The following is a 23,916-nucleotide window of genomic DNA, read 5'->3' as shown; positions in this document are numbered from 1 at the left end:
AGAGACAGGATACTAGATTCGATGGATCAAACCTGTGGTCTAATATAGCAATTCCTATGCGCACACAATCGTTATTCAATCACAGAACCTTTGAGCTAGATATGGACTCTTCCCTGTGTCTTCCTTAAGTGCATGCCCATCAGCCAGATGCCACAAAGCATTGCTGGCTAAAGTTAAGTTTAAGTTTAAGCTCCCCAAGTCATCCATACCTATCCCTTTGGTATCACTGATCATGAACATGGACTAATTCACAGTTGCAAGTATGGACTGCATGCCTAAACAAACATAGGAGCGTGGCTAACATGAGTGGCATGAGGAAATACACAATTCAGGGCTCACCTCAAATCCTCAGGCTCTTCTAGCACTTTAGGAGGAGTACTAGCCTGTTGAGGTTCTGCATGGGGATAAGGATCTGAACCCCACATCATGCGGGGCTCTGACAGTGGTACAGGATGTTCTCTTGTGGATCGAGCAATATGTTCGAATGAATCTGAACCCGTTCCTGACCCTTCCATCTGGTCTCTTCTCATTAATGGCTTGGGAGGCATAATTCCTGTGATCAACAGATTCAAGTTAAACAGTTGAAACTAATGGCTCAAAATATATTGAATTATATAAGAGACAAGATTTGAAGAATTTAAACACTAAGCTGAAATAAACCACTGGCCTAAACCATGCACCCCTCTTTCCCAGGTACCTCCCACTGCTTGGATTTGAAGATCCTGGTCTACCATTGGCTGAACACAAGAGGATACAAATTAATGTGCACCACTACCTCCTTCTCTACCTGCTGCCCAAAATATCAATGCTGGAACAAAAATTAACAGAGGGCAGTCTTTCCTCAACAAATCAATTTATGTTCCCCTGCAAACAGTACCTCGCTGCTATATCACCAGGGTGGTAGACAGGAGAAAATCCCACCTGGCTGAGGATTGAGCCTTCCCTCTATCTGTAAAGGACCCCAAGCTGCCCAAAACCAGAAAGCAGCAGGATGATGAGCAAAGAGCTCTAATATAGGGGGACCCTTCTCACATTTCCCCATCAAATACAGGTCCTGCAGGACACACTGCCCCCCAAGAGTCTTCTGCTCAAGTTCTTGCTGCCACTATTGGGCCTTCTGCCCTTGACATTCTGAAAAGTAGCACCTGACAGCCTTTCCAATATTCCACAATAGCATCATCATAGAATAATCTGTTACTTAGGAAGATGTTACTGCATTGGTTTACATTCAGCTCAGGTTTGGAAAGTGTAAGGGCTAGTTTCACTTAAAGCTTTGATTCTGCAAAAACTGATTGCACTTGCCCAGAATAGATTCCTAATCACCTTGGGCAAGAGGATTTTTTAAGCCCTTAATTTCTTGATAATCAGAGGAAAAGAATATTTTTGTTACATTTCTTAGAACACAGATATTTCTACCTTTGTTTTACTTCCCCTCTCTCCCTTCTCTTTTCACATGCCAGCTAGCTGGAGAGTCCGTACTATCGGACATATATTATCTTTAAATGCTGGCTTCATCAGGAAGCAAATGGCAATCCTTTAAATTAGATTAAAAGTGTGTTCTGTGCTGAGATAACAGGCTGAAAACTTTGAAATTATTGATGCAATGTTTCATAAATGCTAATATTTGATTGATAACATGTGAAAACTACGTATCGTAACATTATATGCTATCCTGAAAACTCAACTTGCATTACTCACATTTACCACAGATTCCAACTTGACCAACCCTCTTGTGTTTGACCCAATGGTGATCAGGCTTATAGTGGAACTTTTAACACAAAACTAACCTTAGTCACTACCACATCACATCACTGTAATACAGCACCAAACTTTGGTTTCATTTTATAATCATAAAATCATAGAAGATTAGGTTTGGAAGGGACCTCAGGAGGTCATCTAGTCCAAATCCCTGCTCAAAGCAGGACCAACCCTAACTAAATCATCCCAGCCAGGGCTTTGTCTAGCTGCTCCTTAAAAACTTCTAAGGATGGAGATTCCACCACCTCCCTAGGTAACCCATTCCAGAGATTCACCACCCTCCTAGTGAAAAACATTTTCCTAGCAGCCAACCTAGACCTTCCCCACTGCAACTTGAGACCATTGCTCCTTGTTCTGTCATCTATTACCATTGAGAACAGCCAAGCTCCATCCTCCCTGGAACCCTCTTTCAGGTAGTTGAAGACAGCTATCAAATCCCTCCTCATTCTTCTCTTCTGCAGACTAAACAAGCCTAGTTCCCTCACCCTCTTCTCATAAGTCATGTGCTCCGGCTCCCTAATCATTTTTGTTGCCCTCCGCTGGACTCTCCCTAATTTGTGCACATCCTTTTTGTAGTGGGGGGGCCCCCAAAACTGGACACAATACTACAAATGCAGCTTCACCAGTGCGGAATACAGGAGAATAATAGCTTCCCCTCAATCTCCTGGCAATGCTCCTATTAATGCAGCCCAATATGCCATTAGACTTCTTGGCAACAAGGGCACACTGTTGACTCACATCCAGCTTCCTGTCCACTGTAATCCCCAGGTTCTTTCCTGTAGAACTGCTGCCTAGCCAGTTGGTCCCCAGTTTATAGCAATGCATGAGATTCTTCATGCTAAGTGGAGGACTCTGCCCTTGTCCTTGCTGAACCTCATCAGATTTCTTTTGGCCCAATCCTCCAATTTGTCTAGATCATTCTGTATCCTATCCTTATCTTCCAGGGTATCTACCACTCCCCAGAGCTTAGTGTCATCTGCAAACTTGCTGAGGGTGCAATCTACCCCATCTTCCAGATCATTAATGAAGATGTTGAACAAAATTGGCCCCAGGACCGACCCCTGGGGCACTCCACTTGTGACTGGCTGCCAGCTAGACATGGAGCCACTGATCACTACTCGTTGAGCCCTATCCTCTAGCCAGTTCTCTATCCATTTTATAGTCCATTCATCCAACCCATACTTCTTTAACTTGCTGATAAGAATACTGTGAGAGACAGTATCAAAAGCTTTGCTAAAGTCAAGGTATATCACGTCCACCGCTTTCCCCATATCCACAGAGCCAGTCACCTCTTCATAGAAAGCAATCAGGTTGGTCAGGCATGACTTTCCCTTTGTGAATCCATGTTGACTGTTCCTGATCACCCTCCTCTCTTCCAAGTGCCTTAAAATGGATTTCTTGAGGACCTGCTCCATGATTTTTCCAGGGATTGAGGTAAGGCTGACCGGTCTGTAATTCCCCGGCTCTCTTTCCTCCCTTTCTTAAAGATGGGCACTATATTCGCTTTTTTCCCGTCATCAGGGACCTCCCCCACTTGCCACGAGCTTTCAAAGATAATAGCCAATGGCTCTGAAATCACATCAGCCAACTCCCTCAGCGCCCTTGGGTGCATTGCATCTGGCCCCATGGACTTGTGTACGTCCAATCTTTCTAATAGTCTTGGACCTGTTCCTTCAGCACTGCAGGATGTTTACCTCCTTCCCATACTGTGCCGCCCAGTGCAGCAATCTGGGAGCTGACCTTGTCTGTGAAGACAGAGGCAAAAAAAGGCATTGAGTAACTCAGCTTTCTCCACATCCTCTGTCACTAGGTTGCCTCCCCCATTCTGTAAGGGGCCCACACTTTCCCTAATCTTCTCTTGTTGGTAACATACCTGTAGAAACCCTTCTTGTTCCCCTTCACGTCCCTTGCTAGCTGCAACTCTAATTGTGCTTTGGCCTTCCTGATTTCATTCTTGCACGTTCGAACAGTATTTTTATAATCCTCCCTAGTCATCTGACCAAGCTTCCACTTCTTGTAAACTTCTTTTTTGTGTTTAAGTTCACCAAAGACTTCTTTGTTAAGCCAAGCTGGACGCCTACCATATTTGCTATTCTTTCTACACATCGGGATAGTTTGTTCCTGTGCCCTCAATGAGGTTTCTTTAAACTACAGCCAGTTCTCTTGGATCCCATTCCCCCTCATATTAGCCTCCCAGGGGATCCTGCCCATCAGCTCCATGAGGGAGTCAAAGTCAGCTTTTCTGAAGTCCATGGTCTGTATCCTGCTGTTCTCCTTTCTTCCTTTTGTAAGGATCTTGAACTCAACCATCTCATGGTCACTGCTGCCTAGGTTGCCACCCACTTCTACTTCCCCTACCAAATCTTCCCTGTTTGTGAGCAGCAGGTCAAGATAAGCATGGCCCTAGTTGGTTGCTCCACCACTTGCACCAGGAAATTGTCTGCAACACTCTCCAAAAACTTCCTGGATTGTTTGTGCTCTGCTGTATTGCTCTCCCAGCAGATGTCAGGGTGACTGAAGACCCCCATGAGAACCAGGTCCTGTGAACTGGTAATTTTCACTAGATGTCTAAAGAAAGCCTTTTCTACCTCATCCTCCTGGTCTGTGGTCTATAACAGATGCCCACCACAACATCACCCTTGTTGTTCTCACCTCTCAACTTAACCCAGACACTCTCAACAGGCTTTTCTCCACTTTTATATTGGAGCTCTGAGCAAACACACTGCTCGCTTACATACAGTGCAACTCCTTGCCTGTCTTTCCTGAACTGTTTATATACATCTGTGACAGTGCTTCAGTTTGAGTTACCTCACAAAGTCTCTGTTATTCCAATCACATCATAGTTCCTTGACTGTTCCAGAACTTCCAATTCCTCCTGCTTGTTTCCCAGGCTTCTTGCATTCATGTATAGACTATAATACAGGTTATAACAACTAGCTGATTACCCTACTTTCTCAGTACAAATCAGGAGGCCTCCCTTGTTGCATCTTCCTCCTTGTGTTTCCTCTTGGTGTCCCACTTACCTCTGGCAAACCTAGTTTAAAGCTCTCCTTACTAGGTTAGCCAGTCTGCCTGCGAAGATGCTCTTCCCGCTCTGTTAGGTGGACCCCATCTCTTTCTAGCAATCCTTCTTCCTGTAACAACATCACGTGGTTGAAGAATCCAAAGCCCTCTCTCCAATACCACCTGCGTAACCACACATTTACTTCCGCAATTTGATGGTCCCTACTTGGGCCTTTTCCTTCAACAGGGAGGATGGACGAGAACAGCACTCGTGCCCCAAACTCCTTTATCCTTCTTCCCAAAGCCATGTAGTCTGCAGCAATCTGCTTAAAGTCATTCTTGGCAGTATCATTAGTGCGCACATGGAGAAGTAGAAAGGGGTAGAGATCTGAGGGCTTCATAAGTCTCAGCACATTCTCTGTCATCTTGAATCCTAGCTCCAGGCAAGCAGCATACTTAGAGTTTCGCGGTCCGAACGGCAGATGGATGACTCCATCCCCCCTTAGTTGGGAGTCCCCAGCCACCACCACCCATCTTTTCCTCGTGGGAGTGGTGGTCGTGGAACCCCCATCTCTAGGACAATGCATCCCATGCCTTCTGATACATGGAGCCACCTACTGATCCCTTCCCTCAGATGTATCTTCCAAATCATTCTCCGCCGTAGTACCTGTGTAGGGAGCCTGAAAAGATCCCCGTTCTTCAGTCTCCCCTACACTGCCCTCTCTGATTCTTCTGCATGCTGTGCCTGCAGTAACAAATTGTGACTTTTATCCAGAAAATCTTCGTTTTCTTTAATGTAACACAGGGTTGATAGTTGGGTCCATAGTCCTTTAACCTTCTCTTCCAATATGGACAGCAGCTTGCACTTTATACAGATAAAGTTGCATCTATCCTCTGGGAGAAAGACAACATGGCACATCCTATGCGGGTCACAACAGCTGATTGCTCACTTTCCATATTATCTTTCCTCTGAGAGCCTCTTCAGATGCTGAATTTACTGCTCAGCTAAGCTTGAAAGGCAAAACCCTGTGTGGGCTCTTCCCCAAGACAAACTCCCTTTGTTTGCTTCTCTTCTGTTCACAGATCACTTGGTTCGCAACTGGCTGCTTCTTATAAGGCTGCTGGGCTGAGTTGCCCAGGCTCAAAGCCTTACCCTCCAATCAACCACTCAAGGCCCACCTGAAAGAAAGCACTCCCAACTGACACTTTTCAAACACACACACACACACACACACAGTCAAACTAATCATGTATTGGTATGCAGTAAGAAACAAGTATAGTGTACCATTTTAACAAGATTGCCTGATCTGATATTTACACAAAAGGAGTTTAGTACTTATGTTCTGTTTTACGTTTCCAGTAAGTGGACAAATAGTGGGTTACAGAAAGTATTTTCTACTGTTCCAAAATACTGCAAGAGTATTCACTAAGAATGCAGGCTGGGTTTTACCTGGATGCATAGGAGGCATATCCATAGTTGGCCTTCCTGACATCATTCGTGGGTCCATGTAAGGCTGCATCATAAGCCATCGTGGATCAAAGCCCATAGAAGCTAAATGTTGAGGATGTGGTTGCATGGGCTGGTAAAGGGGTCTATGAGGAGGAGGAGGGACAGGGCCACTGGAAGGTTGTGATGGAGCAGACTGGGGAAGCACCCCTTGCTGCTGCTGCCACTGTTGCTGTTTCATCTGCTCCTACAACGTTATAGATACACAACATTAAAAGAAGACTTGTTCATCATAAGATTAAGAAAGTGACTTGCATGCCATTTAAATAATCCTTGGAAACTAAAGATGCAGCCAGTTATCTCCGAAAAAGCATAATCAGGCTCCAGAATGAGTTACCTTAAGGACAAGACACAATAATCCAGACTGTGTCAAACGCATGGGGATAAACTGGAGTGAAACGATTAAGGGGAAAAACAGGAAATAGAACAAATGAAATGAAAAAACAAAAGTTAGTTACAAAGGCTACATGGTTTTCAATGAGAAGCAGGGCAGGGCAATCTGTACAGTATGCTCAGGTAACAAAGTAATACAGAAATTTTGCAGAGTATCTTTCCAGCAAATTATTTTTTGAGTATTAAATCCATAGGTATCAGCATGTATGAGTCCTTTAGGAAATACTGATTAACATCACATTACACAACCCCCACACTCTGCAAGTACAGATCAATGGTCTACACACAGCAACTGGTGTAAAAAACCCCCACTAATTTTAACAAATGCTTTTATTTTTGGCTCAACTGGACACCACATCTTCACAGAAAAAGGCAGTTAAATAGTCATCTAGAAGTATCCGTACCAATACTGCAGACAATACAAGACTGCAAACATTCTAGTATCTTTATGAAATATATTACCCTGTAAGGAGTTTCCTCTCTAGTGCGAGGATTAAGAGTCACAAGATCAGACCTGTAACTCCATTACACAGCAATAAATATGCCCTTCATTCTCTGATATTCATGAATTAGTTGCTTACCTGTTGCCTCTGAAATCTTGGTGGCAGTGACTTCTGAAACTGTTTAGAGTAGCCTGAGGAAACAGCAGGTCGAGGCTGAGACCCTGATTCTGGCTCACTTTCATGAGCCACCTGCAAACTCTCCTTTTCATTCCGACCACTGTCTTGTCTGGTAAAAATTGGTTGACTTTCTGCTAAAAAAAATACTGAAACTTAGTTTGCACCTACCACATTTATTATGTGTCACAAGCTAGTCTTCACATTAATCTGCATATCAGATCAGTCAGTCAATCTATCCTAACTTTAAAAAGAAATGTCTTTCTAAAGTGAAAGGACCCTCAATACTTATCAATTCATGCTTTTAGTGTTCTGCTAGGCTAATTCTATTAATTGAAAAAATAGTGAATGGGGGCTGCAATGTGTCCATGGCAATGCGTGCTGCACATGATCTAAGAAAGGTACACAAGTTAAAAACTCCTAAATTGTATTAGTCCCTGTGGTCCTTTTTTTTTTTTTTTTTTTTTTTTTTTTTAAAAAAAAAAAAAAAAAAAGGACAGCTTGTAACAATTCATACAAACCTTTCTCTTCCTTATTATTGCTGCTTTCACTTTCTTCTTGTTTTTCTACTATTACAGGTGCTAGCACTGGTTCTTGAGGCTCAGGCTGCTCAGGCTCGGTTTTCTCTTCTGTTTTCTCTTTCTCCTTTTCCTTCTCCTCCTCTCTCTCCCTCTCCTGTTCCTTTGCTTTCTCTTGTTTTTCTCTCTCTTCTCTTTCCTCTCTCTCTTTCTCCTGTTCCCTCTCCTTTTCTTTTTCTTTTTCCTTTTCCCGTTCCCGTTCCCTTTCCCTCTCCTTTTCTCTTTCCTTCTCCCTTTCCTTCAGAGGATCTTCTCGGGATGGTTTTGTTACACAGCCAAATTTCTCATTTAACCGTTTTAGCTTCTCAGCACAAGCTGCTTTTCTTTGTTCTTCCATTCTTCTTTCCTCCTCCTCTCGCCGCTTACGGGCTCGCTCCACTGCTGCTGAAATTTCTGCTTGTTGTCTTCGCCTCTGCTTCCAAATTTCATCTTCATCTGGTACCAGTTTAGGGGGAAAGGGGCCCTGTCTTCCAGGTCCTGCCTGGCGATCTGGAGGTGGGTGCTGCAACATTAAGGTAAGTAATAGAGTTGAGGACATATCAAGCAAGCTTTTAGTATTCAAATCACCTGGCTATCTATAAACAATATGCAGTAATCTTTATTTGGCTGACACCTTCAAAACAGTAGAACTCAACTTGTGAGTTGCTAGCAGGCTTGCAGAGGCAGAAGGCTGGTCCCAATTTCCTGCTATAATTCAGGTGTACTGACTGGTGCGCTCTCTTGCTTTTTCTGCTTTTAGAGCAGCATGAATGGAGCACTGATCACATGACAGCAGTGACAGTTACTTGTGAAATCAGGAAAAAGGGAAATAGTGCCTGAGAATCCCTGAATCCTCACTCCTGCAGAAGAATGGGAGACACGGAGCTGTCCCACTACTTCTAGCAGCTTGGCGTAGAGGGTGTGGAGGAAAGACAGGAAAAGAAGAACTTTACCACTATCAGAAATTCTCTCAAGAACCTCAGGAGTTATTAGATTCTGGGATTCAGGGTTGGAGAAAATTTAAGAATCATTGCCTTAAAAGTTTCGGCCAGTGCATTCATTTATTTTGATGCCCTCTCTCACAAATTTTGACTCATGTCCATTTACTTTAAACAAGGGTCTTGGAAGCCAAGACGGGGGTTGTGACACTGTCCGGTACATAAGGGATCATTTATAGTATTATTTAATATCAGTATTGCAAAATTACAATAATTTGTATGAGATATGCTATGTCAGGTGCTGTTGAAAAGGTTATAATTCATTAAAATTAATAAGTACTTATTTTTATATATATTAATCATATATATATTACATATATATATGTATCAGTGTTATAAGTTCTAAATATGTATGATACATCAGTATTTCATCTTGTGCTGTGTTTCTGGGTGACGCCCCGGACAGGATGGCAGCAGCACTAAGTCTGCTTAATGGCCCATCAAGGGAACTCAAATGTACCATGAATCCAGTGAAAGAAACCAGGGAGGGCTACATCTTATGAGTCACCAGGACATCTAAGAACATGCCCAGGGAGAAGGGACTCTGGGGCTTTTCCATGTAATGTGCTGTGTGGCTGTGTTTGGGACAAGACACATGACAAAGGGACATAAAAGGCAGCCACATCATCCCCCATCTTGTCTTCATTCCTGTTTCCTACCTCTGGATCAACTCCTCCACAACTGAAGCTGTGAAACAAAGGACTGAGACCCATCCAGATACAGAGGAACTTTACAACCCTACAAATTCCACAATTCTGCTGGGAATCTGATCTATATGGACTTTAATGTCATTTGTATGAATCTGATTGCTTTGACCATTTAACATTTCTCTTATTTGTTTCTTTCCTTTTATAATAAACTTTTAGTTTCAGTTACTAAAGGATTGACTGGCAGCATGGTATTTTGGGTAAGATCCAAACTTATGTTGATCTAGCAATGTGGCTGACTCTTTGGGGTTAGGAGAACGTTTTGGTTAAAGAGAATAGTTTTAAATAACTTGTCTCTTTACTGGACCTAGTTGCTGACTGGGAGCCAGAGGCTGAAATGCAGTAAAGAGGCTGTGTAATTTTTTTGTTTTAGCTTCTTGATAACCAGTGTGAGGACTAGAAGCACTATTTGTAACTGGTTGGGTAATATAACTGCACTGTTAGCCATCAGTTTGGAAGAAGCTGCTCTCCTTTTCACAGCCTGCCCTAATCTTGGCATTTTCAGGAGGGCTACCCTAGGCACAGACAGGTCACAGAGGTGTGGAAAGAACTGGATTTCAAGTAATCTAACAAGCACTGTACTGAAACTTTCTATGGATCCCCAGTGAAATTTATTTCAGCTAAAAATAAATATTCTAATTAAATGAAGGTGTAAACATGTGAATGGAAAGAGGAGGAGATAAAGACAGGACCCTGGCTAGGGCCACCCCGCCCCTCCCTCCAGCAATGGCAGGATGTAAAACTGTGCAAAAGGCTCTCCCTAAGCTCCCGTTTGGAGGTATGCAAGACCCATGCAGCGCCACCGGGGAAAAAATTCTAGGCAGGCACCAGAGAAACGCAAGCCAACAGGAGCAGACATTGAAGCAACCTCAGCGGGGATTCTTAGACACTGATTCTGCCAGATTGCATTCTACAGTTTACACTCTGGACAGTCTCTTCTCTGTGCTGACTGACTCATTGCTTCAATCCCCTCATGCCTTCTTTCTCAATATTTTCACCTCAGCTGTATTCCACTCCTATTTTCAGTCTTTTTCTCCCCCCCTTGTTGTTCCATTCAGCTAGTCTCCCCATAAAGCGTCACATATTGAATTAATCCCTCCTCACCCATCTGTATAAAGTAATGATCATGAAACATACAACATTTGCAAGCCACAACTTTCCACTCTATTTTTGTGTTTTATATCCCTTTCCCTGAGCTTTTGTCTTGTCTATTTAGACTAAGATCTTTAGGGCCAAGACAGTCTATTACTTTACTTTGTAGTGTCTAGCAACCATTTTCAATTATTGGTGCCTAGAAGCTACTTTAATAGAAATAATAAATTCTGCATTGTTCTGTTGAGTATCACAAAATGAACAACACTATCATCATCTTTTTCCTTATAGGTGGAGCATACAGTATGTTAATCCTCCCCCTCAAATTCTCTCTTCCACAGATAAGCACTTGGATACTGGGAATTGAGATTCTCCAGTGTAAATCAGATCTTTTGTCTTCTCATACCTGTTGAAGAATTGATTTTGGATGAAGTGCAGAACCACCCCTCTCATGTACAGAAGGCTGTGCTGGTGTCAGGCCCCGCTCCTATTGGACAAAGAAACTAGAGTAACTGGCTTGTTGGAATGCATGGTCAAGTCTTGCAGAACCTCTAAAGTGAGAATGGTTTCATGCTGCATTTAACAGTATCAAACTGGACCACCTGCATTCCGTGAAGTTTAGATATAAAGACAAGAGGGCAAAAAAGTCCTTTTCACTCTATGTTCAAAGGCTAAGTAATACTTATATCAAAGTAACAATCTGAATTTAACTGAAAAAAATCCCAACTGCTTTCTATAATTAAGATATGTGACAATTCCTGAAAGATTTTAAGTGTTTCCCCCTTCTAAAGACTCCAAATGTTACTTAATATAAATCAGGTTTATCTGATGCAAATTTCAAGCTTCCCTGTCTTCACTGTTACTGGTGCAAGGAGGGAGAAAAAAAGCTTACTTTTTCAGTGAAATTCTCAGACTATGTCAGAACATACTTTCCTGGAAAACAAGACCACAGAGTACATATCCAGTTGGGACCTGAGCAGAATTTACATTATGCACTTGCAGATCCCTCTCTGTTATGGAGTAAGTAAAAAAAATAGAAGCCCTGAAGTGTTGAGTTTATACATTGTGTGTGTGTCCAAAACATGATGCCTGAGAGGGCTCTACTTAGAAGCAAGCTGAGCAAAAGTTCTTTTCTTTCACTGGCCCAATCTGGAAACAAGCTGTGACAGGATCAAGGAAAATTAAAAAATCTTGGCAAATAAGGTGTAGTGAGAAGAACTCAAATAAAGTTTTTGATATCATTCAAAGAAGTTTGAATTGTCTATTCAGGGAAAAACAAAACTTGCTCCTGAAGTACTGGAAAAAGAAAGTGAGACACAGACTGCACTCGCTGTTACACCTTTAGTTACCGAGGTGACAATTTTTGGAGGACACTTGAAGCAGACTTACACAGATGGATAGAGGTCAAGTAAAAGTGACTTCATAGCACAATGTGGTAACTTTGGTAAAAGCATATGTTTTAATGGTAATCACTCAGGACTTTCAAATTGTCTAGGGAGGAAGAAAGGGGAAGAATCCACAGAAAAGATTCTCAAGGCTCAGAGGACACCCTTGGAGGTACAGGGAAGAAAAAAAAATTAAGCAAACCTGGTCAAATTGAGTGCTTTTGCCATAGGGACCTTTGGCTCCCGGTGGCTGTGGAGGAGCCTGGGTAGAGGATTTGCTGCTAGATCGTTCTTCTGCTTCTTTCTGTCCATCAGGGCTCCCTGAGTCTTTTGAAGGCATTTGTTCATCACTGCATATAAAGAAAAAAATGAAACCAATGGTCTGTTTTGAGCACACTTTCTCCCATCTTTGCCATAGCGTTTTAGATTGTAAGCTCTTCAGGAGAAAGACTGTCCTCTTACTACATACACATGTAGCACCTAGCACAATGGGGCTTCAATACTGCCTGGGATCTTTGGCACTAATGTAACACAAAACAACCAATACAGCATAATTTGAGAGACTAAGTTGTCAGCACTGATGATTCTCTGAGTTTCCCCACAGGATTTAACACCTAGATTAGAGCACAACATCCATGTGTTGCAGTTCACAAGGCTTGCAACATCAAATTACCTGATATCCCTTTTCTCTTTCTGATTACTTCCTTGTTCATCATCATCACTGAAGTTCAACTGCTCAGTGTAATCTACCTCACTCTGAGCACCTATTAAATGAGCAAAAATTCATATTAATATATTAAAAGTGTTCACTGTGCCAAGAGCAAGAGACTTCATAGGTTCAATGTTCTCACCAGCCCAGCCTTCATCAGCCTCAGCATCCAGATTGTCAAATTTATCTAGTTCCTTGAGTTCACTAGCACTAAGGATGGACGGACGCTCTACAGGTTCGGAGCACCAAGAAGGCCCTCTCCCGCGTGGGCCTCTAAAACAAAGGAAGAATGCAAACAAAAAACATCAGTTTATACAGCAATATCTGCTACCCAAGATATAAAGATCTTAGTAGCTAATCACTAAATAAAATAAAAGGTTAATTTGTATTTGGAGACTAAAGCAATAGGCTATTAAGTATATGCTACCGCTTTCCCTTATTAGCAGAGGCACAAAGTTTATACTACTTAGCCATGTTTAGCACAGTATATTCTGTACTATTTTATGTATAATTACTGATCAGATAATCAGTAATATTATTTGTACATGTCCAAAGAAAAGGGAAGGAGGAATACTTCTGAATCAAGTAGTTTTATAATGGGGAAAGAATTGAGTGAAAGAGCCCCAGTCTCCCTTCTTATTTGTGCATCTCACACAATGCACCAGAACATTGATCAGTAAATACTGTGTTTTGGTGTTTTATAATTATTGATAAAAATGTTCTCTAGATTAGTGTCTTTATAAACTCTTGAAAAGGGAGAATGGAGTTTATATTCATAGCTTTTATATATATTACACAACTTCTGTAAGTTGCAGATTGTATATGTAGCCCTGGTTTTATAACACAAAACAATAAGAATGCAAGAGCTGCCCTACTAGGTCAGATCAATGGTTCATCGAACCCAGTATCCCATGTCCAACAATGGCCAATAGCAGAGGTCCAGGGGCAGTATACAGAACAGGTCAGTTGGAATGATTCATCCCATCTTCTCCCTCCCCACTTTTGGCAGTCAAAGGTTTAGGGTTGCCCCAAGTATAGGGCTGTATCCCTGACCACCTTGTCTAATAGCCATTGATGGACCTATCCTCCATAAACTTATCTAATTCTCTTTTGAACCCAATTATACTTTTGGCCTTCACAACATCCCCTGCCAATGAGTTCCACAGGTTGACGGTGCACTGACAGACCCTTTTGTTTGTTTTAAAACTACTGCCTATTAATTTCATCAGGTTATTTCTGGTTTTTGTATTGTGGGAAAGGGAAAATAATACTTCTCTATTCACTTTTTCCACACCATTCATGATTTTATAGGCTTCTTTCATATCTCCCTCCCCTCTCAGTTGTCTCTTTTCTAAACTGAGAAGTTCTAATCCATTCCATATTCCTGATCATCTTCAGTGCCCTTCTCTGAACCTTTTCCAGTTCCAGTATATCCTTTTTGAGATTGAGTGACCAGAACTGGACACATCATTCAAGGTGTAAGAGCCATCATGGTTTTATATAGTGGCATTACATTGGTCACTACTCATGCAATTCCAGTATTTATGAAAAAGTTATTACCTGCTAGCCTCAGATGAAGTAGGGAACCTGCTGGGACCCTGCACTGCAGGATATGCCATTCTAGGATATTGATTAAACATCTAAGAAAGGAAGCCAAAAATTACCAAACTGACTTTTAGATACAAGAAAAAAGTTATTTAAAAATCTAGTTTCATTACAACTGCCAATGCCACTACTACAGAAGCCATTATGAAAGCAGGAGAAAGATTCTGTCTTACAAAGACTGTTCACCGCAGGTAGTGGGTTGAGGTCACAAATTAAAATTCCCTCACTTAATGGAGGTAATTGCCCTGCATGACATGTTGAAACTCCCTACTCACTAACAAGGATTTCTCTCTATCAGCTGAGGCTGCACACCAGATTCTCTTTTTACAGGAAAGAGGTGCTCTAATAGGAGGATCCAGCAGCATATGACTAAGTTACAATCCAAGTAACCTCCTGCCAGAAGGTTACAGCTGGCTTTAATACGGCAACAGAGCTTGGTCTTGGAAAAAGTGGCGTGCAAGCTTTCCCTTTGGAATAGCATTGATAAACTACCTTCAGGGGAAGAGAAGAGGAAGATAGATTCACAGTTCCAAACACCTCTGTACACAGAAGAACAAAGTTAACATTTTTTCTGGATTTGTGCACCGTTTAGAAACCAAGCTAATAAGTGACCTGGTCAAGAATTAACATGTTTCAGGTTAACTATCTAATGCTAGTATCCTACTGATTCAACTACTCACACTGATACTTACATAAGGTACAATAGTTACTTACATAGGGTGGCATCATTGCTCTGTATTGGGAAGAGACAGCAGGTTGTTGCTGACCATTCAGCTTGGGCTGAGGTGGCTGTGCTAACCGCACATCCTTCTTCTCTGCTGCCTTGGGGACATCGTTTTGTTCTACTGGTCCCGTTGCACTACCATCTTCTGGACCGAGAGGCTTAACTTCTTGATCAGTTGGAGAATTTGGTGTGTTGAGATTCTTACCTCCACCTTCTCTCCAACTAGCAACATCTGCATGGAGGGAACCAGTAGGGGAGAAAGACAAGCAAAACTTTAAATAAGCTTCTGATATGTAAAAAAGTATGAAAAAATTATACTTGTTAGCCACTTGTTTTCTGTGATGAATGTGCCATGCAGTTTTGGCCTTCAGGCAGGTGGCAGCCACTGAAGATACTAGGGATTGTTGGCTCCCATTCCTCCTTCTCAGCCCACCTTCAGGTACTCTTCTCTAACTGAGAACTTCCAAAGATGAAATTTAAACTGGCTACCCTGCTCTACACTCCACAACTTATGGGATGACTTAGGAAGGCTGTCTGCATTGGTATTGCTATAAAAGTATTTTCTCCAAGATCTCAGTGTGTAAGTTAAATAGATTGCTGTAGCAACTTGAGGTCCAACAGGTCCCTGAAAGGAGATAGTGTCAAGGGGAAAATTGGACTTTCCAGAATGCAAAGTAATCCATTTTTGAGTGTCACAGCTCAAAAGCCAGGGAATACAGAATCCTTTATGTAGAGTTTCTTCCGTTTTCTAGTTAGAATCCAGGTAACCAGAGCTTCTAGAAAGTTTCCATTATCTGTGAAACATAGCTGGAGCTTCCAGTCCACCCCTTTGAGGACTGTCCTCAAAGAAACATGGAGACCTAGCAGAAAATCCACAACTATGCAGAAGAAATTGAGACAGGAACATTAGGCAGGCAGGGCAAGTTTTCCTACTTTCTCCCACTTCCTGGACTTCTCTGCAGCTTCTTGTTGGTTTATTCTTCACCTGCAAATTAGCTCAGGCTCTGATCAAATATATTGCTTCAGCTAGAGACACCAGTGGCTGGCATATAGAAGAAAGGCAGGAAATAAATGGAGGGGAGGGGAAGGGTTTAAGGAGCCCTGGAGCCAAAATCCCTTCTTCTGGAATGGCTACTACCTGCCTCACTGACAAAAAAGGAAAGGCACTGTTATCATTTGCACAGGTGGCAGCTAAAATACAGAAAATGCTTCCCATGAACAATTGAGTGGGACAAGGATGATAAATTTTAGGTGGAGAAGTAAAAAAGTAAGTTGGTTGTTCTGTAAGGAACAGTATTGCTGGGAACAAAAGCGGGGATCCAGACACCAGAGGCCACAAGGAGCCTGAAGCATGGGAGAAGCAGCTCACTCATCTCAGAAGTAGTGTGAAAACAATCTCCAGTAGGTGAATTGTAGCCTTGATTTGTTCTGGCCACACCTAGCCCTCTGCAGCTGAGAGAGGTCCAGCTTTTTGAAATCTAATCAGGGTTTCTCAAACTTTCATAGCATGGACCACATATCTTGCATATCAAGAGAATATCTTGCAGACCAACTCTCCTCCCATTCACATTTCTGCAGACCACACTTCCTCCCTTTGGCAACTCCATGAACTGCTCACATGATGAATAATATTAGCAAAGTATTTTTAGTTGTCATGACATTTAACAATGAGAAATAAGGAGGCACCAGCACCATGTGAACATGACTAGCAAGTATTCTTTGGACCACGAGTGGACAACTGACCACTGGTTGGGCATCTATGAAGTGAACCATAGCACAGAAATAAGGGAAATATAAAATATGAATATAGCTTATTTCTATATGTAGACATTGTGCTGGAACAGAAGTGAAAGCGTGAAAATTCCCCAGAGAAACCTCTCAATAAAAGGTAAACACTGATATTGAAATAAGATTAACAAAAGATTGTAGATTCAAAGAAAAGTAAAACAAGTAAACAAAAAAGCTGACAAATATGGAGATAGACAGGTATGAAAATGTAATCTGGAAGAACATGCTTAGACAAACCTGCAAGTACATGTAATGTAGAATTTAGGCCAATTCACATTTGCCAATTTTCTGTGGAGTGTTTGAACTTCTGAATGACAACATTCTATCTGCATCATAGCGCACACCAGAAATCCCCAGTAAAGCCCTATACCAAATGAAAATTCAGCACACATCTTCACAAGACTTTTAAGGCATACTTACTTTGTGGTCGTAAACTGGGTCCAGGTCCATAGGGTTCTTCAGCTGCATCTTTCTCTTTGCCTGACTTTTCTTGATCCCCAGCTGCCTGCAGACTGGGAAACTCTTGTTGGAAATAACTGTTTACTGGGACACTTGGACCTAGATAATTACAACAAAATAGTTGTAATAATGAATGCAGTTTAGAAAATAGGACCTGTAGCTTGGTCAATCCATAAAGTTTTACTTTAAAAAGCTATACTATTTTCCAAATAAACAAACTTTCTATTTCATCCAAGTTTAAAATATTCCTTTGTGAAATTCCATATTCACTAGTGAATACCAGGAGTAGTTAAATCCATTGAACCAATGTGCTTACTTGTTGTACTTAATGTTAAAAGGATCAAGATAAGAGGCCACAAAATGTGCTAGAATAGCAATAAAGGATCAATTGAGTTACCTAAAATGTTAACTGATATGATGTCAAATGGTGACAGCGAGGAGAAGCAATTTCTCAACACCATGAATGCCAGATTCTTGAAACAGCTACTTCTGAAGTACACAAATACTACTCTTGGCTTAGTTTAAAGTAACACACAGTAGTATGGTCAAGAAATAACCTGTGTTTGAGTTACTAAAAAAAGTGATCACGGTAAAATTTACACTGAAGATCCTCTTGGAAGAATTCTACCAAAAATTAGCATGGTGACACTAAGCTTCTGGAAGAGCAAGTTCTAGGCTATTAGGCACTTTCTAACTACCTTCCTCAAGAAAACAGTTCAATAAAACTGAGCAGAGAGGCCACCTTAAAATTAACTGTGAAGAGGGATAAAAGTGTTTGTGCCATTTTTTGCTTCATGATATATAAAGATGCCGTCGATAGTTTTTACTTAGAACCAAAATTTAAAATGAGACATTAAGGTCTTGTCTGTCTTGTTTTCTTATAAGATGCTATGGACAACTGCAGATCAGGTAGGACTATAACATTCCAAATGCCAAGGAAATGAATTTTGATCGAGAAAGGAAGTGACTTAGACTGTTTAAACCTTTCTTTCTGTCACAACTGCCAACTCAGACTATTGTATAAAGAGTCAGAACAACAGATCTTTGAATGTCTCCAAATCCCCAACCCTTCAACTGATGGCAAAGAAAGCTTTCAATCATTCTCTGGTCCTACAAGGAGCCCTTTAGAACAAAAAAGTGAAGACAAGACTATTCTTGACATTTTAAGGTAAGAATCAAGCACAAATCAAAGTTCTGAAAATAATCTTTCATGCCTTCTTTATACAAACAAAAAAAGAGGGCAAACACCCAACATTTTCGCCCATAGTTAACCATTTGGGGATTTTGGAAGTTCTGGTATAACCAATCCTCACTTTGCCAAGAAGAATATAATTTTTTTTAAAAAGATTTATTTTGGGGGGAGTAGATTGGAGGTCCCTGGAAGCCCTGCTATGACAGAGAAGATGCTTCCAACTGCAAGGGGCAGGCAGTGGAAGCCACTTCATACAGCTGCTCCTATGAGGCAAAAGCAGCTTTTCCAGGATGTCCTAAAGTAAGCAGGATTGCAGAGGGCATGTTTAAACATCTTCAAAATACTGCTTGATCTGTCTCCATAAATCTAAGTCTTTTTGTGTGCAAAACAACAGTTACACTTTTCTTCATCACCTACACAACAAGATATAAAGATATGCTGCAAATGGTCAGGCATTCCATAAGACTTCTGTGTCCTAGAAGTCTTTCATTCTTACTTAATTTGTCACATTATATATAAACCAGAGAGAGAGAGAGAGAGAGAGAGAGAGAGAGAGAGAGAGAGAGAAGAATGGACCTGTGGAGAGGGAATTTAAGGAACACTATCAACAGTGAAGAAAAAATTCTTATTACATCATGAGTGATCAGTCAACTGAATTTTATTCTCTCCAAGAGACATCTAGAAATGCACAAGTTCCATCAACCAAAAGCAGGCCAGAAATATAAACTCAACTTGTCTAAAAGGTGCACCTGCAATCTCAAACTAAAAGATATTGGAATCAGTCCAAGGCAAAAGGTATAATTTCCTTATTCCCCAAAATCTCAACTTCCTGTTCAAACACCAGATCGTGGCTAGTTGAAATAATCATCTGGTTTAGTCCTATAGCTCTCAAGGCAGCCATAAAATCATTAACTAAATTCAAACAGACATCATCTGTAGGCACCTTGAAATTACCAAGCACAGTCTACTTCCTGTTCCACCTCAGAGAAGAAAGTTTATTGCAGAAGAGTGATCTGTACTCCAGTATTAGTCCCATCTCATCCCACTTACAGGACATTCACGGTAGACAAAACTATCAGATCTAATTTTGGAGTGGGAGATCTCCTAAATTTAAGGATGGATACCATATTAAACTTTTAAAGGCAATGGGATCCCAAGACAATCTAGAATTGCCAACTTGATCCTAATATTTGCCCCACAATATAGCATCCAAAGACCTTATGCACACGAATACATCAACATATATGCAAAAACCAGGTATAAGCTTACAATAGCAAAGGCTCAGAAGTTATTTCCATAGATCTTTCAGAGTAAGTTCATACTACGAGAATGGCTTGGCAAAGACAGATCACTACCACAATGCTGCACAATGACATTCTGTTGTTCAGTCATAAGAGACCTACAATTAGATATCTCAAAATTAAGCCAATAAAAGAGACCACAAGTTATTTCCTGTGCTGGAAACAAAACTGCTCTCTGCTTCATTGTGTGCACTTTGTCTAGTAAAAGTGGGTTGTTTCTCTGGCCAATTACTGATAATAAAAGGTCAAACTTTTATCCTAGAATAGTAATGAAAATGTTGAAGAAGCTAAGGTTCACATTCATGGGCACAATCTACCATTTCTTTCATACTGTAAGAAAAACCACCATCATTAATTCTTTCCCAGGAAAACAACTTGAGTCAATACTCTGTGGCTTTTAAAATACAGCAAGAGTTCTGTACAGTGACAAGTGGAAAAAATATCTTGTAGCAGGTATATTGTTTGAACTGACATTACTAAACTTCATGGCTCCAGATTTTTGGTTTATTCTAAACATATGCACAATTAGCTTGACCATTGCATGTTTACTGCATCTCCTTCCAGGACAGAGAAGAGTTACACACATCTCTCTCACAGGCTGAGGATTTCTTTATTTTCCTTTCCCTCTTAATCCTGCTATATTCAACTATTTGCATCCCAGGCATCATCTTCCCCTGCCATCCCAGCAAAGGAAGGCTGTACAATTCCCTGTGCAGCCAGTCAATAACATTGCTGCTAAGTTGGCTTTAGGGATTCATTTGAGTGACAAGGCACTCCCCTTCACCTTAGAGGCAAGGAAATTGTCTCTCTAACACTCCCAGCCCCCGCTGACCCAGAAAACAAGACACAGGACCAAAAGAATATTGAGCCCAAATCTTCCATGTAGCAGTGCCAAGCACAACTACAAGACCACTGGGCCAGCCTGGGTTTCCTCCACTTTAAACTTCACTTACCATCGCCTTGCCCACCTTGCTTGGTACTGGCCCAAGATTTGGCAACGGGAGCTACTTCTGGAGGCGGAGGTGGCGGCGGCGGCGGCGGAGGAGGAACTACAGGTTTTGGCTGTGTCTGCGGCACTTCTGGTTGTCTGAAATTAAAAGAAAGGCATTCATTCTTCATGGACGCAGGAGAGATTTTTTCCTCAGGACAGAATGAACACTTCTGTCAGAAGTATAAACTTATTCAGCTCAATAGTTCCTGTAATAACTATGGGATTGGAAGAAATAGGAACTGAAATCCTAACCTACAACACAATTGTACATCCAGTATGAACACAAAAGTTTACGTATATCATGCTATGTCCTAAAATCCTGATATGGAAGCAACATTCTGAAGATGAATGATAATTTAGAAGCCTTCTCTTTTGAGCTAATTTTAAGACATAAAACTGAACTATGCTTACCCAATATCTACTACAGTTTAGTCGTGCATCAAAATACTTAAGGCAAAAATAAGTACTTTATTAACCACTCCCTCCCATCCCTTTACACTCCTCCCTCTTTAAGTGATGACAGAACACCACCATAATAGCAAATATCTATGATCAGTACATTATGTGAGACTTGATGTTACGTAAGAAACAGCTGCCAAGATGAGACTTCAATATTATACAGGAAGGTAGCAATTAAATTAGGTAGAATACAAAACTATATCTAAAATAAAGCACTTTACTTTTTTTTTTTTTTTTTTTTTTAAAGATGACTGAAAAGGTGTTGGTCTTAACTATGAATCTCTAAATTACTTGACACCGGGTTAACACATACTGCCTCTCCTCTAGCGCCATACTGCTGCAGCCCAAAATCAGCAGAGGCATTTGAGATGGAGCTGTCTTCTTATAAAGGTGAGGGACATGCTTGCTGGCTGTTTTCTATGAAGTGACTTGGATTTTGGAATTTGCTCCCTACTTTGGTCAGAATTTTACCAGGCCTAGTGCAAAGCTCCTCTTATTTTCCTAGGCATTTAGGAAGAGATAGTGATAAAGCTCTTCCAGCCCTCTGTCTATGTCTGCTGTGAAGACAATTTATTTTACTATGATATATAGTTGTTGGTGGGATGGGCAGTCCATTTTAAAGGGTAATTAAGGACATCCAGAAAGTAGAATGCATCTCTCTTTATATAACCTCTTATAAATCTACAATAAACTGGAGGCCCATGTCACTATGAAAACCCAACTGTTTAATAGTGACATTTATGCACTCTACTTCTCAAGGGGCAAACTGTTAAAGACTACTATATTAGGGTGTTTTGTTTAGAAAAAAGTGTGTGAAGGGACATGGGGATGGCAAAAATACTAAGAAACACAAAAGAGCTTATAATCATTTTTGCCTTGACCAGCACTAGCAGTGCTAGAAGAGTACTAGCAAAACTAAATTACTATACAACAAAAAGCAAATACTCTAGTCAGCTGACTGAAGCACCAGCATCAGTGCTAAATTGACTAGAAAAGTGGTTCTCAAACTGCAGTTCAATCAGCACACAGTTGCGGCCCATTTGATATCCCCAGGGCCATACAGGCAGGATATACATTGTGTGGATGTGGGCCCCTATAATACATAGAGAGCTGCATATGCGGTCCACAATGATTAATAGGTTGAGAATCACTGGACTAGAATCACAGTAATCTCCAAGATTCAAGCAAGAAAGGAGGAAATCTATGGCCAAGCTTAGGCATGGAGATGATTATTTTTCTCTAGCAGATTGTCAGTTTTTTTTCCATTCAAAATCTTTGGGGATTTCACCAACTGAGTTAAATTTAAGTCTTTAGCTTGGTACAAGTTACCAGTCCACTTCCATTTTGTTTAAGGACAATTTTATATCTATTGCCAGCCACTGTATCTTAAAACACATTTCTCAGAGATTTTAGATTTGTTTTGTAAACAAACTATTAATTTTTTTTTTTAATTTTTGGGGGTTTTTAAGTTGCACACACTCCTTTAGTAAACTGGAAACAACCAGTAAGAATTTATTTATGTTTGAAAAATAATTGGCAGCAATTTCGTTTCAGATTATACATTTTAAAAAAGATGGTTCCAAATGGCCAACACATATTTATCTCATTAACGTGATGTATAGTTAAAATGGTGAAGGTATTACGTGTGAAAATGAAAGGAAAATAAATTCTGAAGCAATTTTATAAAGCCAGCAATTCACCAAAACAAACAAAAAACAAAGAGCAATACTGTTAAAAACAAACATTAAGAAAATAAAGTTAAGGCTAAACAAAACCATCAAAATTAGAAACAAGTTCTGAGCTATATCTGGTATATATTAAGTTTAGCCATCTATACCTGCCTAATGGAGTACACAAAGTATTTATCAGAGATCTGGAACAAAAGGTCCCCATAAGTGTTGTGTATGTAAAATTTTTAACTTAAAATATGTTTCAATATAATTTCCAAAGGGTTGGCCTATATATTTTAAATGCATCTTACTAGAAAGAGAATTGTAGTATTTCCTTTAGGAGTCATAATACAGAAAAACAAAAAGATAGCAATAATAGTTAACATTGTGAACGGCACTGAAAGGAAAAAGTTATAGGCCTTCATTTGGAATATATTTAGGCATACTGTCTCCAGTGTAAGAATAACAAATTCATTTCAACCAGTCTCAACTGGTGAAAGCCTCCCTGCCAACAGTTAATATGGCACTATTTCCTTTATGATAATATCCTGACATTTTAAGGTTATTGTCACAAATCCACCACTTTTCTATTTTTCCTCTGGCCTTCAGTAAGATGTTTGCTGTATGAAGAGCTTTCACGAATTATACTGAATGAAATCAACAGGTTGTTCTGTTATAGCTTACTTTTCTTCCTCATGCTGTTCTTGCTTAGAAGCCCATCCTGTGCCATCTTTAGGAACAATGTTTACATTAGGATCATTGCCTTTATTCTCTGCTTTGAGACTAGGGAGATTAGCAGGAGGAGGCATCCTCCGTGAAATGGCAACTTTTCCAAGACTCTGTAATCCATGGCGTGCGGCAACTGTACACCAAAAAGAAGAAAAGCATTAATTTTCACTTTCCTTAAAATTCACAATGCTCATGTAAAGCTACAGATTTAACAGAAGAAAAAAATGTTTTCCCAGAATATTAAGACAAAAAAATTGGGCACTAAAGATTAA

The 23,916-nt window shown here is 40.6% G+C and overlaps 1 protein-coding gene across 11 annotated transcripts in view; it reads right to left on the bottom strand.

Moving 5' to 3' along the window:
- Positions 1–23,916, bottom strand: part of PRRC2C (proline rich coiled-coil 2C) — a 118,213-nt gene that overhangs the window by 62,217 nt on the left and 32,080 nt on the right. For 6 of the 11 annotated variants that reach the window (XM_067532533.1, XM_067532540.1, XM_067532535.1 and 3 more), the window contains exons 3-15: positions 23,600–23,777; positions 20,749–20,882; positions 17,264–17,401; positions 15,046–15,287; positions 14,287–14,366; positions 12,869–12,999; positions 12,691–12,781; positions 12,220–12,367; positions 11,039–11,119; positions 7,800–8,358; positions 7,243–7,415; positions 6,212–6,455; positions 340–553 (exon numbers count right to left, since the gene is read on the bottom strand). In XM_067532533.1, coding sequence (XP_067388634.1) covers positions 340–553; positions 6,212–6,455; positions 7,243–7,415; positions 7,800–8,358; positions 11,039–11,119; positions 12,220–12,367; positions 12,691–12,781; positions 12,869–12,999; positions 14,287–14,366; positions 15,046–15,287; positions 17,264–17,401; positions 20,749–20,882; positions 23,600–23,777 — 2,413 coding nt within the window. The remainder of the gene's footprint in view (positions 1–339; positions 554–6,211; positions 6,456–7,242; positions 7,416–7,799; positions 8,359–11,038; positions 11,120–12,219; positions 12,368–12,690; positions 12,782–12,868; positions 13,000–14,286; positions 14,367–15,045; positions 15,288–17,263; positions 17,402–20,748; positions 20,883–23,599; positions 23,778–23,916) is intronic. The other 5 variants (XM_067532534.1, XM_067532543.1, XM_067532544.1 and 2 more) reach the window with 2 other exon arrangements.

Source organism: Emydura macquarii, unplaced genomic scaffold (genome assembly GCF_026122565.2).
Source record: "Emydura macquarii macquarii isolate MOO-44397 ecotype Brisbane River unplaced genomic scaffold, CSIRO-AGI_Emac_v2 contig_3287, whole genome shotgun sequence".
NCBI lineage: Eukaryota > Metazoa > Chordata > Testudines > Chelidae > Emydura > Emydura macquarii.
This window is presented reverse-complemented; position numbering and strand designations above follow the sequence as displayed.